Source organism: Aspergillus foveolatus (assembly GCF_047715535.1).
Source record: "Aspergillus foveolatus strain CBS 279.81 unplaced genomic scaffold BDW70scaffold_33, whole genome shotgun sequence".
Classification (NCBI taxonomy): Eukaryota; Fungi; Ascomycota; class Eurotiomycetes; order Eurotiales; family Aspergillaceae; genus Aspergillus; species Aspergillus foveolatus.
The window spans coordinates 245493-260385 of NW_027396097.1; the positions used below are offsets into that span (position 1 = coordinate 245493).

The following is a 14893-nucleotide window of genomic DNA, read 5'->3' on the forward strand; positions in this document are numbered from 1 at the left end:
TCCTCAGACACCAGAAGAGTTCCTCGGATGGTTGGACTCAGGATGGGTGCCAGTCCTGCCTACGAAGGGACTCTGAATGAGTCCCAACTTATCGAACAGCTGCCGGATGAGATTGCGGCCCTCATCCGCACGGCTTCCGGGACTCAGTACCTGAACGCGCTTGCAGTCGGCGCATTGAAATCAGGGTTTACAGAGAAGTTTTTCTACGTCTATGAGCCAATCTTCGTTGATTTGGCTGCGCGCTGGACCCTTCCCGAGTCTGGCGTCGATCAAAACGAAGTTATATCCGCGTTTGCACGAATATTACCGCTCGCTCCGCATTTACGATCCTTCGCAAGCCAATATGCCATGTCCCGAGCTGGCCCTCTGTCGGCGTTGGCTGCGCCTAATGCTTCGACTAATCTGGATATAGACGATTTCACCATTAGCACATTACTACTTGCCACTTTTCGTCTCCTTTCTTTCGATGTAGAGGCTTTTTCACCTGCCATCTCTCCATCCCGACTACAGACATTTTTCCGACATGAGGACAAAGTGATCCGATATCTTGCCGTCCGATGCTTCTGTCTCTATATGCGTGCGGCTGATGCATCGACGGAAAGGATTCTATGGTCACATTGCGGGGACGATATGGTGGAGGGTCATTGGGAAGGCATCAAAATTGACTATCGCTGTCTCGGGCTTTGGGAAGAGCGCCGTTGGGAAATCCTGGGAAAGCAACTCCGTTCGATAAGGGCCACGCGGTCATATTCTGAGAGCCTCTCAAGAGTGGAGCAGTTGCGCGAGTTTCTCACTGCTCGAACCGCAGAAGTCTCTGGGGTATTAATCCCTCGCCAGGTTGATATCTCATTCACACCATCCGCAATCGTGAAAACGCCTACAGCAGTGAGTAACTTGCGACGGATTGCAGGAGCCCTCATTACTCCTCAGCCAGTCCTTTTAGTTGGACTGCCGAACTCGGGCAAGACAAGCCTGATAAATGATGTTGCGGGTACTATGGGCCAGTTGGAATCAATGGTGACTCTTCATTTGAATGAGCAGACAGATGCCAAAAGCCTTCTTGGAATGTATTCAACGTCCCCGGCAACCGGCAGCTTTGCATGGCAACCCGGTGTTCTGACCAAAGCTGCGAGAGAAGGTCGATGGATATTGATTGAAGACCTAGATCGTGCTCCCTCCGAAGTTATCGGTCTCATCCTTCCAATCATTGAGAAGGGCGAGCTGACTATAGCTAGCAGACGGGAGCGCATTAAATGTGCGGAAGACTTTAAAATCATCGCAACAATGAAGTCGTCGTACAATATCGCCGGAGAAGAGATCGCCCCTAGTACTGCTATCCTTGGAAGCCGACTCTGGAACAGGGTGCAGATTGATCCGCTTACGATAAATGAGGTACAGGACGTGATTGCGCAAAAGTTTCCTCTGCTCGAATGTCGAGTGGCCACGATCGTGAACGTTTATCAGAAGCTCTGCTCCTCGTTCCACGGAAGCCTCGCCATAAAAAGTTCCCAGGGCCGCACACCAGGTTTGCGTGATCTCATCAAACTCTGTAGTAGGATGAACAAGCGACTCCAGCGACTTGGCGTGAAGACTGGATACGAAGCCACTCCTGAAGGGATTGACGACGAGATCTTTCTCGACGTTGTGGATATATTCCTCAAATACCTACCAGATACCACATTATCAGATTCGTTAGCCTTGAAAGTCGCGGAAGCACTTCATATTTCACCGCAACGTGCGCGATTCTGTCTACATGAGCGAACGCCAGCGCTATTGGACCAGGGAAGCAGCCTCGTACTCGGTAGAGAGGCTTGCCGCAAGATCAAGGTGCCAAGTAGCTCAGCTTCCAAATTTGCATCTTCCACATCTCGCTTTGCCACCACGAGAGCCGCCTTGAAGTTAATGGAGCAAGTTGCTGCTTCAGTCGAAATGGCCGAGCCTGTTCTTCTCGTCGGAGAGACGGGTATCGGTAAAACCACCGTTATACAGCATCTTGCTACATTGATGCGACAGAAACTCACGGTAGTGAATTTATCTCAGCAAAGTGAGAGTACTGATTTACTAGGCGGCTTCAAGCCAGTCAACATTCGTACAATGGCCATTCCAATGTTCGACGAGTTCAACTCCTTGTTTGAATTGACATTTTCTGCGAAGAAGAACCAGAAGTTTCTCTCTTCAATCGCAAAGAATGTTGCAAGCGGGAATTGGGTGCGCTTAGTCAATCACTGGCACGAAGCTGTTCGGTTAGCAGATGGCGTCTTCAAGTCCGGCAATGGAGCCTCCCAGCCAGCAGAAGGTGAACAGCCCACCAAGAAAAGAAAACTGGATTCACCCAAATATCAGCTCCTGCGACAGAGATGGGAAAGATTTGCAGCACAGCTCAACGACTTTGAAGCGCAAGTAGCTCAGGGCGATGCCAAGTTCGCATTTGCTTTCGTACAGGGAAAGATTGTTCGTGCTCTGCGCAATGGCGAGTGGGTGCTTCTTGACGAGGTTAATCTCGCGTCACCCGATACCCTCGAAAACATCGCGAGCCTTTTGCATCATGGCAGTGAGGGTTCACCCTCCGTTCTGCTTTCCGAGGCTGGTGATGTAGAACGGGTATTTGGACACCCAGATTTCCGAATATTCGGTGCCATGAACCCAGCAACAGATGCAGGCAAAAAGGACCTCCCACCGGGTCTTCGATCCAGATTCACCGAACTATATGTGCAATCTCCCGATAATGAGCTGGATGACCTCTTGTCATTAATCAAGAAGTACCTTGGGGACTTAACTCTGAGTGATTCCAGAGCAGCACCGGATCTTGCTCAGCTCTACATGGAGGCTAAGAAGCTCAGTAACGAAAACAAGCTAACGGACGGTGCGGGCCAGCGACCACACTTTAGCATTCGAACGCTCGTTCGTGCGCTTATTTACGCTGCTGACCATGCCCAAATCTACGGCCTACGACGAGCAATCTTCGAAGGGTTCTCCATGAGCTTCTTAACCGTTTTAAGCCGTGAATCTGAGGTGCTGTTGATGCCGCTGCTTGAAAAGCATATTTTCAGTAATGTAAAGAACATCAGGGCATTGCTTGGGCAGACACCCAGACCTCCCAGTGACGGCCACGAACATGTACAGTTCAAACATTACTGGATGCGAAGGGGTCATTTGATACCTGAAGAGCAACCTCATTATATCATAACCCCGTTCATCGAAAAGAACCTCAAGAATCTTGTGAGAGCGAGCTCCACCCGCCGATTCCCCGTTTTGCTCCAAGGCCCAACATCTGCAGGTAAAACCAGCATGATCGAGTATCTCGCGAAGGTCTCTGGCAATAAGTTCGTCCGAATCAATAACCACGAACACACAGATCTGCAAGAGTACCTCGGATCTTATGTGTCCGATGACGACGGAACCCTTCGTTATCAGGAGGGTATCCTGGTAGAGGCGCTACGAAACGGTTACTGGATTGTCCTTGATGAACTCAACTTGGCACCCTCCGACGTTCTGGAAGCACTCAATCGACTTCTCGACGATAATCGCGAACTGTTTATCCCCGAAACACAAGAAGTGGTCCACCCTCACCCGAATTTCATGCTGTTCGCAACTCAGAACCCCGCGGGACTCTATGGAGGCCGAAAAGTACTCTCCCGCGCTTTCCGAAATCGTTTCCTTGAATTACACTTTGACGATATACCAGAGAGCGAACTGGAGTACATTCTTAAAGAACGATCACAAATAGCACCATCGTTCTGTACCAGGATAGTCTCTGTATATCGAAAACTTTCTCTACTGCGCCAGGCAAATCGGTTATTCGAGCAGAAGAATAGCTTCGCCACCCTGCGTGATCTTTTTCGATGGGCCCTCCGGCAAGCGGATGACAAAGAGCAGCTGGCTATAAATGGTTTCATGCTACTTGCAGAGAGAGTGAGGAACCCTCAGGAGAGGGCTGCTGTGAAAGGCGTTATTGAAGAGGTCATGAAGGTCAAGATCGACGAAGAAGTCCTTTACAGCACTTCCGAGTTAGATAAGCGTGCACCAATGCTAAGGCAACTGACTCCTGGAATCGTTTGGACCCGGGCTATGAGGAGACTTTTCATCCTGGTTTCTACAGCTCTTCAGAATAACGAGCCCATTCTCCTTGTGGGTGAAACAGGCTGCGGAAAGACTCAGCTGTGTCAAGCGGTTGCAGATGCTTACCAGAAGCAACTGCACATTATTAATGCGCATGTAAATCTGGAAACAGGCGATCTTATCGGAGCTCAGCGGCCAGTGCGGAATAGATCGGCTATCGAAGAAGCCCTGCTCAACGATTTGCGAATTCTGTTGCAAGACGAGTCGAAGCCGTTCGAAGAGCTGAAGCAGATTTTCAGCACCCTCAGTGCCGAACAGCGACTAGAGTGCGATCCACAGCTACTAAAGAAGATCGAAAAGAATTTTGCTCGATTAAATGCACTTTTTGAATGGACTGATGGAAGTTTGATTACCGCCATGAAGACAGGCCAGTTCTTCCTCCTGGACGAAATTTCTCTCGCCGACGACTCGGTGCTGGAACGGCTTAATAGTGTGCTAGAGCCTCATAGATCGATACTTTTGGCTGAAAAGGGCCCCATTGACTCTATGGTTGTCGCTGACAACGGTTTCCAGTTTCTTTCAACTATGAATCCCGGAGGCGACTACGGAAAGAGAGAACTTTCTGCTGCCCTCCGGAACCGGATGACAGAGATTTGGGCTCCGCAGCTGTCTGAAGATGAGGACATTCTTCCCATTCTTCAAATGAAACTAGACACGCAATTGGAGCAAATCCCTCGGGCGATGTTACAATTTGCAAAATGGTTCAAACGCACGTTTCAAGGCTCCTCAACCAATTCACTCTCCATTCGCGATCTTCTAGCTTGGGTTGATTTTGTCAATAAATGCCAGGGCTCGGATCCCTTGTTCGCTATTATTCAAGGTGCTGCAATGGTATTCATAGACACACTGGGTGCAAACCCGGCTGCAATGCTCGCAACCACGTTGCATAACCTTGAAGGAAATCGCAAACTGTGTCTGGACAAACTTGAGGAACTATTCAACGTGGATGCGTCGAATATCTATATGCAGAAATCCGATATTGGTGTTCAAGACCAAGCATTGCGTATTGGGCCCTTCTGCCTCAAAATTCAGGGTGATGCTCAACCTGACCCGGATTTCATTATGGATGCGCCTACAACTATTGCCAATTCAGTACGGATTGCCCGTGGGCTGCAATTAGCGAAACCAATTCTTCTTGAAGGTAGCCCTGGCGTGGGTAAAACTACACTAGTGACCGCTCTAGCTCGAGCCCTCGGGAAACCGCTTACCCGGATCAACCTGTCTGAGCAAACGGACCTTACAGATCTATTTGGATCTGATGTCCCTGTGGAAGGTGGCGACGTAGGTCAGTTTGCATGGCGGGACGCACCCTTCCTACGAGCTATGCAGCGTGGCGACTGGGTACTCCTAGATGAGATGAACTTGGCCTCTCAGTCTGTGCTTGAGGGCCTCAATGCATGTCTTGACCACCGTCAGATGGTCTATATTGCCGAACTTGACCAAACCTTCAAACGTCACCCAAATTTCGTCCTTTTCGCGGCACAAAATCCGCATCACCAAGGAGGCGGTCGAAAAGGGTTGCCTGCTTCTTTCGTCAACAGATTTACTGTGGTGTATGCTGACAGTTTCACTGACACTGATCTGAAACGCATTTGTGCCAGACTGTATCCTGGCAGTCCTACTACGCAGACTGAGCGGCTAGTTGACTTTGTCTCCATGTTGAACGTTGCAATAGTCCAAGAAAGGAGACTGGGAGTTCTGGGAGGTCCCTGGGAGGTCAATCTACGTGACATTCAGAGATGGCTTCAATTGGCTGATCGCGGAACTTTGCAAATAAACACGAAGAACTTCCTCGATATAATCATCTCCCAGCGATTTAGGTGTCAGGAGGACCGAGAGCGGGTCCGCCACCTATATGAACGCGTCTTTGATGGTGTCTCGACGGCAGCCAAAAGTTATTATCATAACATGACTACAGAATGCATGCAGGTTGGCCTTGGAGTAATGCGAAGGGATATGTTGCTGCAAGAAACTCCCAATCCGCATCTCAAGGTACTGCCGAGGGATCTTTCTATCCTCGAATCTCTCATGCTTTGCATTGAACAGTCATGGCCTAGCATTTTGGTGGGAGCTTCAGGATGCGGTAAAACAACACTGATAAGAAAGCTTGCTGCCATCAATGGAGCCAACTTGGTTGAACTAGCTTTGAGCGCGGATACCGATACAATGGACCTCGTTGGAGGCTTCGAGCAGATCGACCACAACAGGGAGACGTCGGCTCTTTTAGAGGATATCTTGCTCTTCGTGAGACGACATATACTCTCCAGCTGCCCGTCCGAAACCTCTCAAGAAGAGACGTCTACTTTCGTTGAACTATATGAACGGCTACAGAGCCCTGACTTGCCGCTGGAACTAGTGTGCACGTTATTAGAAACTGCTCGCCAGCGTTACTCGGACCCTGCATTAGAGCAACTACTCGATCGTTCGCGAACCCTATTCCAAGTTTCCAAGGAATCGGAGAGTTTCAAAGTTGGCTTTGAGTGGACTGAAGGTGTTTTGACGCAGGCCGTCCAGAAGGGAGATTGGGTTGTTCTTGACAACGCCAATCTCTGCAACCCTTCTGTCCTTGATAGACTCAATTCCTTGACTGAACCGAATGGGTCTCTCATTTTGAACGAGCAGCGCACTGAAGATGGAAACGCCAGGGTTATCAAGCCTCACCCGAACTTCAGACTTTTCTTGACGATGGATTCGCGGAACGGAGAGCTCTCTCGTGCTATGCGAAATAGATGCGTTGAGATCTGCATTCTACCCCAAGAGGATGTTCCTCAGGACCATTCTTCCACTCCCACCTACACCAGCCAGTCCTCCCTCTACCGTCTGCGATCCCTTTGGACATATGGTTCTTCCGATGAATCAGAACGAGTGACTGACTCATCGTACGAGATCCGCCTCGACCACCTGTCATTCTCTGACCTAGCGTATCTCCAGCAGTCGCAACATCTTATCTCACCGTATTTGTCTGACATTGAGGCTGGCCAGTTTTCGAGACTTTTGGATCGCTACGTATCAGTCATTCATGACAACCAATACTGCCAACCTTTTGATGCTCTCAAGAAGACTGTCAATCTGGGAGAAGCTGTTTTCGCTATTCAGGGTCATTCACAGCCTCTTCATCCTTTGGTCAATGAACCTCTAGCTCTTGTGTTGGAACAGGATCTTCCCCTCGACTTGCTTATTCTACTGGCACATTTACAGGAGTCCAAGAGAGACCTACATCGCCTTAAACAGGCCCTATTGCTTGCAGAGGAATCCAGCCAGTCTCTTAAGCCAAGCCAAATGACTCGGCTGCAGCGGTCTTTAGCCTCAAAACGCATACCTGCCTTGCTGAAGGATTCAACGCAACCAGTTGGCCGATTCCTTTCGCATTGTGGACAGGCCTTATACGACTTTGTTCAAAGTCTGGACCTTGACTTCCTCCGCCACCACGATCCGATGCCCCCTCTTCGGGCAGTCATCAGTTTCTGTACAGATATGCTTAGAATAACAGCATCTAACGAAGTCGACGAAGGCGAATTTCTGATCTACCTTCAGATTGGCAAATCATTGTGCGCATCAATATTCGATTCAGGTGCTGCCTTCAACGCATTGGCTCATTCTATATCTCAAGCACTTGAGCGGTTCCACGAAAATTGGGCTCTTACTACAGGACTCGGGATGCAGAAGCTCTGGGAATCGTGGAGACCAGCAACAGCATCAACTCCCGCTCAGTTGGCATCCATGTTAGACCTGGAAAAAGTCGCGTCAGAGTTCATGCATATTGCAAACCGCACCCGTCTTGATCTGTCTCAATTGAGCCAAGTGCGTAGCTCATTGGTTGAAACACAGAGATTATTACTTATGGAAGGCGCTGATGAAGGAAATCTTGTGCAAGTAAGTTCATGATTCCGAGTTGTGATGTTTGACATGACCCGCCATCTTTCCATACTAAAACCAGCAGGGACTTCGACAAACAGTCACGGGTTTGGCAAGTGTGGTGCAAGACTCCGAACTGGCTCCAAACCCGTATTTTTCGAACGAGTTTGAAATACTATGCCAGTATCACGACATTGCTGCTCTCAAGGACGGAAGCTCTTCGGCTGCTCAAACCGCCATCCAATCTGTCTTAGCTCTACTGGCTGGCCGCCCTGCCCAGCCTTTGAACTCGTCGAAACTGCAAAGCCGAGTTCCAGATATTCTTCATCGGTTGTCACTCTTCTCAGGATATCAGCGGTCGTCCGGGTCTGGAACCGCCGTCAGTGGAACTGTGTCTCTGTCGCTGCTCAACAAGTTAGCTTTTGTTGATCGGGTCACTCTTGGTCAGATGGACGCCCTGGAACTTGAAAAGCAGACACTTTCAAAGGCATTGACTCTAACCAGCCGAGAAATTGCATTAGATCAGCTCAAGCTTCTGCGACAGGCACTTTTGGAGCTTACCGCGGAGTTTGTTGATGTTCACAAAGAGTTCTTTAATCCGCAGTCCTTTGAGCAACTGGTAACTCTACTACGTTTGGCAGGAAAGCGAGGCTTGCCACCCAGTTTACTCTCATTGAATATTCGCCTGGCGCAGAACCTACCGAACAACCACTACTTCAAAACTATTGCTGACAAGGCACTTCCAAAACTAGTTACAGCCCTTTTGACTAGGTCTACAGGCGAGGATGCCGCGCAAGATACTGCAAGCGCCTTGGTACAACTCGCGGTTATTTTGCTCTGGCTTTTCGTTCCTGATAAGCCATTCGATCCTTCGCTAAGCTTGGTCGTGGAAAGGGAACGGCATCATCAGCGTGTTGCTGAACTTACCACAAAGGCTGATGCTATCACACTGTTCGAGCAAGTCTTCTCTGGACAGTCGACAAACATCAGGAAGAAAATTGTGCAAGGCGAATTAAGCAACCTCGGCTCGGCTCCTCCGCCTTCCTCTGTCACTCGACCAGCGACTTCAGAAATCAACGTCCTTCATGGCGAATTTTCCAGTATCATCAAATCCGTTCTCCGTCGCAATCCCGAAAAATTGATCAACGCAACTAAGAAGGATGCCGAGAACGAGCGTATGAGAAAGCTGCTTCGTGACAACATTCAGCAACTGAGCAAGCGTTTGAGTACGAACTACAGATCCTTCGATGATATCACTATTCTTGTTGTTCGCTTTTTGCAGATACTTGACCTTGGTCTTTCCCTCAGCTCAACTCCCAACCATGAACCGGGTGAGATAGCTCTTTTGCGGACCGTTTCTGAGACAACGCCCTTCCTTGGAGCTTCTGACCGACCGGTCATATCGTCCGAAAATGGTTCTCCTAGTCACGATTCAAAACACGCAATGGATTCTTGGTTCCATGACTTATCGTTCTTCAGGGTCGCTGAAACCATGGAGCCTGGCCTTTTGCGGACTAAAACCGGCCGAGAATCTCTTCTTCGTGTTGTTGACAAATTCTACATTCTGTGGAAGGCAAAGTTGAGAGAGGACCAGGAGGAATACGCCCGCAAGAATGAGATGTATCATTTTAAAGGCTCTTGGGAGGATAGTGAAGAGGTTGATGCAAATGAGCTATACCAACTTTTCCCGACATACGAAGACGGTGCTGAACAGGTTATAAACTTGCCAGATGCAGCTGATCCAAAAGTTGTTTCGGTTCGACTTGCCGACCTTCATGCGAAGTTGTTTGAGTCTGCAGATAGTCAGACAGTGCTGTTAGACTACGTCAAACACTCTGCTATGCTGTTAGGTTCAATCTGGTCTGATAACGACTACTTGCCTTATTCAAAAATGGCTCCAAAGGAGCAGATATCTGCCATCCTGCTGTTGCTGGAAGATGACCTTGCGAAGGGAACCACCACCTCGGCTAAAAACTATAATTTCTACACCGACCAGAACTCAGCCGAAGCCAAGAAGCTCCTTACTCTGACACGCTCTATCCAAGCCCGCTTTGTTCAGATACAACAGGCCTGGCCCGATCATGCAGTTCCCGGTGACGTGATCTCGTTCTGCAAGGAGATATACCAGTTCAAACATACCGAACCCGTCGCGAAATTTCTTACAAAGGTCGAGAAGCTTCACTCGCTGGTTCATGAATGGCAGCTTGTAGCCAGCCGAGAGTATTCAGCAGCATCGTACTACGATGAACTTACGAACTTGATAATATCCTGGCGGCGATTGGAGTTGTCAACCTGGGCAAAGCTCCTGGATCTCGAGAAAGACAAATGTGTCCAGGGCGTGAGTTCATGGTGGTTCATTGTCTTTGAGGCACTTATCCGAGCTCCGATTCAGATTGCTGAATCAGGAACGACAGATCTGAGTGACCATGTGCAAGAGGTGGTTGGTACCTTAGAGCAGTTCACCCACTCAACGACGCTAGGAGAGTATAGTGAGCGTCTTCGGCTTATCAAGGATTTCCGAGCTCTCCTGTCTCTCTATGTCCAGGATTATCCGTCGCTGAAGCAGCTCGTATTCGCACTCGACAACTTCGTCCAATATTACGCTCAATTTGAGCCTGCGGTGACTAAGTTCCTGATCGACAAGCGGTCCTCTTTGGAGAAGGATATCAAGGAACAGATACAGCTCGCTAGCTGGAAGGATACTAATATTGTTGCGCTTAGAGAGAGTGCTAAGCGATCACATGTTAAATTGTTCAAGCTGGTGCGTAAATACCGCGAGGTTCTCGGCCTGCCAGTTGAGCAGATCCTGAGCCAAGATATGCCTGAAGGTAATGAGGAAACTGGCGTTTTCGGTCGTGAGCAGATCTTCTCTTCTGCAAGTACTCCAGAGGCCTTGATCATTTGTGAGAAAGGCAAAGTGTGGTCCACTCGGCCTCCTCGATTCACGAACCCTGAAGGCACAGTTAAGAGCATGCTAACCATGTACACTTCAATTCCGGATGAGTTCGATGTTGGTAACGACTTGAGCGGTTTTGTTCGATTCTTCCTTGAAAGCATCAAAGAATTTCGGACTCAGACCCCTAAGGTCCTGACGGAGGAAAACAAGCCCGACGTTCAACATCTGAAAGGCCAGAAACGCCGGTTCTATGCGGACACTTTACGGCAGCTCCTCGAGATGGGTGTGAAGCGTAATGCCGGTACTGACTTGATCGAATCGCAGGCTACCGTTGCTAAAGTGCTTGCCACCAGCCCCTCTCTCCCAGCTCATCCAGCGGTAATACAACTAGTTGAGGCTTGTGATGGTTATTTCTACAGGCTTTTAGATCTAGTTCCGCGTGCTCGTCAAGCTTCGCGCAGCTACTCAGAGGAACTCAGCAATGTGGAAGTGTCACGGAGTTTAGGGTCCATGGAGCATCTTTTGTTCATGATCAGAAAACAGAGAGCCGCTGTTTCCTCGGCTCTGTCGGATCTGGCAAATCTCCAGTCCACTCTCGCCAAGGTGTCTAATCTCTGGAAATCGGGAGCGTCATCAATCATTCGGTCCAACTACCATGCCGTGAGCGGAAAGCAGGAAGTAACAACAGCAATTGCATGGCTAGGGCCCACGCTTGGGGTTGCCTCAACAGTCGTGGAGCTGCATTCTAAATTTTCTGGAATTGCTTCATCAGATATCTCCAATGGTCTGCAGACATGGAAAGACACATTCTACCGCCTCAGGCAATCCATCAAACATCTTCCCGAGCTGCCGAGTGGAGTTACTTCTAAACTCCATCAGTATACTTTCGACGACGCTGCATCGTCTCTAGACCAATTAAAGACTGATATCGCCAAGTGGGCTCGAGACCGACCTGATCTCACCTTCGTCTTAGATCAATTGCTCCGCTGGACCAAGGTCAAGATGAGCCCCGCTGAGTTCGTTAAAGATGTGGATGCATTAACAATTGAGGACTTTGACTCAAGCCTTACTGCAGCCACAGATAAGATTCTTGTCAGCCTCCAAAAACTCAAGGAAGTTCCATCCTCGATCACCGCCACCGGTTTCCTTTCTCGAAGTGATGAGTTCTTCACTAGAGCTTTGAAATCGGCACATCTGGCTGATATCACAAAGGCTCTCGTCGAGGTCCTGGAAACGCTGCATCGTGTTCAGGGACACTCCGATGTTGGTATTCCTTTAGCAGTTGCACTACTGGCAAGCCTGCTGCCCATAATGAACAAGTATTACGACATTAGTCAAGATATTGTGGGTCGCTTCTTGAAGGTGCACCGAGAGACTTGCAAGATGTCCTATGTACTTGCCAAGTCCTTCATTCAGGTTTCATCTGAAGGCTTCTGTAGCCCACACGAAGAATCAACAGAGGAAGGCCAGTCTGGAAAATTGGAAAGCGGGACAGGTCTTGGTGAAGGAGAGGGAGCCGAAGACATCAGCAAAGACGTTGGGGATGACGAGGACTTGTCAGAGCTCGCACAACAGGAGCAACAAGAAGGGGCTGGAGACGATATTGATAAATCCAAAGATGCCGTGAACATGGACCAGGAAGACCTGAAGGGAGAGGAGGGCGAGCATGAAGAGGAAGAAGATGGGGAGAAAGACGAAAGCGGCGATGAGGGTGAGGAGGATGATATTGATGAAGAGGTGGGCAGTGTCAATGACTTGGACGCATCTGCCGTGGACGAGAAGATGTGGGACGGCGGTCATGACGAGCAACAGAAGGAGACGGAAAATGAAGAAGGGAAAGGTGCTTCGGAGGCCGACCAACAAACGGCAGCACCGGAGCAGAAAGAAGGCGAGAAAGGGGAAGAGGGTGACAAAGAAGGTGAAGACGTGGAGGAAGAAGACGAGGAAGAGGAAGAAGAAGCCCCGGATGACGAGGGCGAGGCTGTTGGTCGCGAGGATATGGACGTTACAGACCCTCAGGCTCCGGAACAGGAAACCCTCGATCTCCCAGATGAGATGCAGCTTGATGGTGATGAGAAAGGTATGGATGACGAGGATCTCGGTAGCGATGATGGGCTTGATGATCTTCCTGATGCTCCTAATGATGAGCAAATGGACGAAAAGCCGGATGAGAACGTTGAGGAAGAGGGTCCTGGTGACCTGCCGGGGGAAGAGGAAGAAATCAATCCGGACGAAGAAGCTCCGCCAGAAGAAGAAAATGCCAATGCAGCTGAAGGCGAAGACGAGGCACAGGCACCCAGTGAGGAGCCCGAAGAAACCCAGCAAGATGAGTTCCTCGCCCAAAGGGATGACAATGAGACTGCCGGAGAAGAAGTTGCCCCTAGCGAAGCCGTTAATGGTGGTCTTGGTGCCGAGCAAGACCAGAATCAAGAAAAAGGCGCTTCCGGCAACGCACAGCAACAGGATGGCTCTACAGATCCCTCCGTCGAGCCTAAGCAACAAACCGGTGCTGCCAAGGAGGGTGAAGAAAATGAGAGGCATAGGGATGCGGGAGGTGCGGATGATGTCAATCCAGAAGACCCTCAGTTACAGGCGTTTAAGAAGCTAGGCGATGTCCTTGAACAATGGCACCGCAGACAAAAAGACATCATGAATGCCTCAAAACAGGAGGAAGGCGAGACAGACGAACCTCTGCCACAGGACACAGAGATGGGCGATGCAGACTTTGAGCACCTGGCAGACCAAGACGATGTCGCAGATACCCAGGCGCTTGGCCAAGCCAGCGAAGAGCAAGCCAAAGCCCTGGACCAGAACAAGGGCGTGGAGTCGGATGTCAAACCTGCCGATCATGAAATGCTTCCCGACGCGTCCGAGGAGCCCCAAGCCCTCCCAGAAAATGAACTGGAGGATGCAATGCAAATGGATCACAACGGCGCTTCTACGGACAACCAGGCCGCCGGTGCTTTCATTCCAGGAGCCTCGCACGCCCAACAAAACCCAAGTGATGCTCAAACTCAACCAGCAGAAATCGAGCAGCTGGACGAAGTTGACTCACAATTAGCTGCCATCCACCTCTCCTCCACTCTACCTCCCCTAACCCCGCGAGACGAAGCACAACGCCTCTGGTCGAAGTACGAATCCGCAACAAACGACCTCTCCCTCTCGCTCACTGAACAACTCCGCCTCATTCTAGCACCAACCCTCGCAACCAAACTCCGTGGTGACTACCGAACTGGTAAAAGGCTCAACATCAAGCGCATCATCCCGTACATCGCCTCCCAGTACAAGCGTGACAAAATCTGGATGCGCCGCTCCGTGCCCTCCAAACGCAACTATCAAATCATGCTTGCTGTCGACGACAGCAAGTCCATGCTCGAGAGCGGCAGCGGCCAACTCGCATTTGAAACCCTCGCCCTCGTCGCAAAAAGTCTAAGCATGCTCGAAGCCGGTGACCTCTGTGTCCTCGGCTTTGGCAGTGAAGACCACGTCCGTGTCGCCCACGATTTTGGCAAGCCCTTTTCATCCGAGGCAGGTGTCCAGGTCTTTCAGAATTTCAGCTACCAGCAAACTGGCACCAACGTGCGCAAGCTAATCGCCGACTCGATCGCTCTCTTTCGTGAAGCGCGTTTCAAGCAATCTCCTGCTGGCGGCAGTGCCGACCTTTGGCAATTGGAGCTGATTATCTCGGACGGCATCTGTGAGGACCACGAAACAATCAGACGCCTTGTCCGCCAGGCCCAGGAAGAACGGATCATGATCGTGTTTATCATCGTGGACGCTCTGAAGGGGAACTCCATCCTAGACCTCACGCAGGCGAGCTTTGAGCCAGATAACGAGAGCGGTACTGGTGAGATGAAATTGAAAATGAAGCGATATCTGGAAGGATTCCCCTTCCCCTATTACCTTGTTGTGCGGGATGTGAGAGAACTCCCTGCTGTCCTGGCTACGGCATTGAAGCAATGGTTTGCGGAAGTTGTTGATGTTTCCTCTTAGATTGACTGATTGGCTGCATTGTGGTGTTAT

The 14893-nt window shown here is 50.0% G+C and overlaps 1 protein-coding gene across 1 annotated transcript; it reads left to right on the top strand.

The window, feature by feature from the left end:
* Nucleotides 1–42: 42 nt before the first annotated feature.
* On the top strand, nucleotides 43–14863 carry BDW70DRAFT_161123 (AAA family ATPase midasin; the record flags this gene model as incomplete). The annotated part of the gene is made up of 2 exons (XM_073740947.1): nucleotides 43–7992; nucleotides 8060–14863. The coding sequence occupies 2 exons, from the start codon at nucleotides 43–45 to the stop codon at nucleotides 14861–14863; spliced, it is 14754 nt and encodes a 4917-aa protein (XP_073594877.1).
* Between the last annotated feature and the right edge of the window lie 30 nt (nucleotides 14864–14893).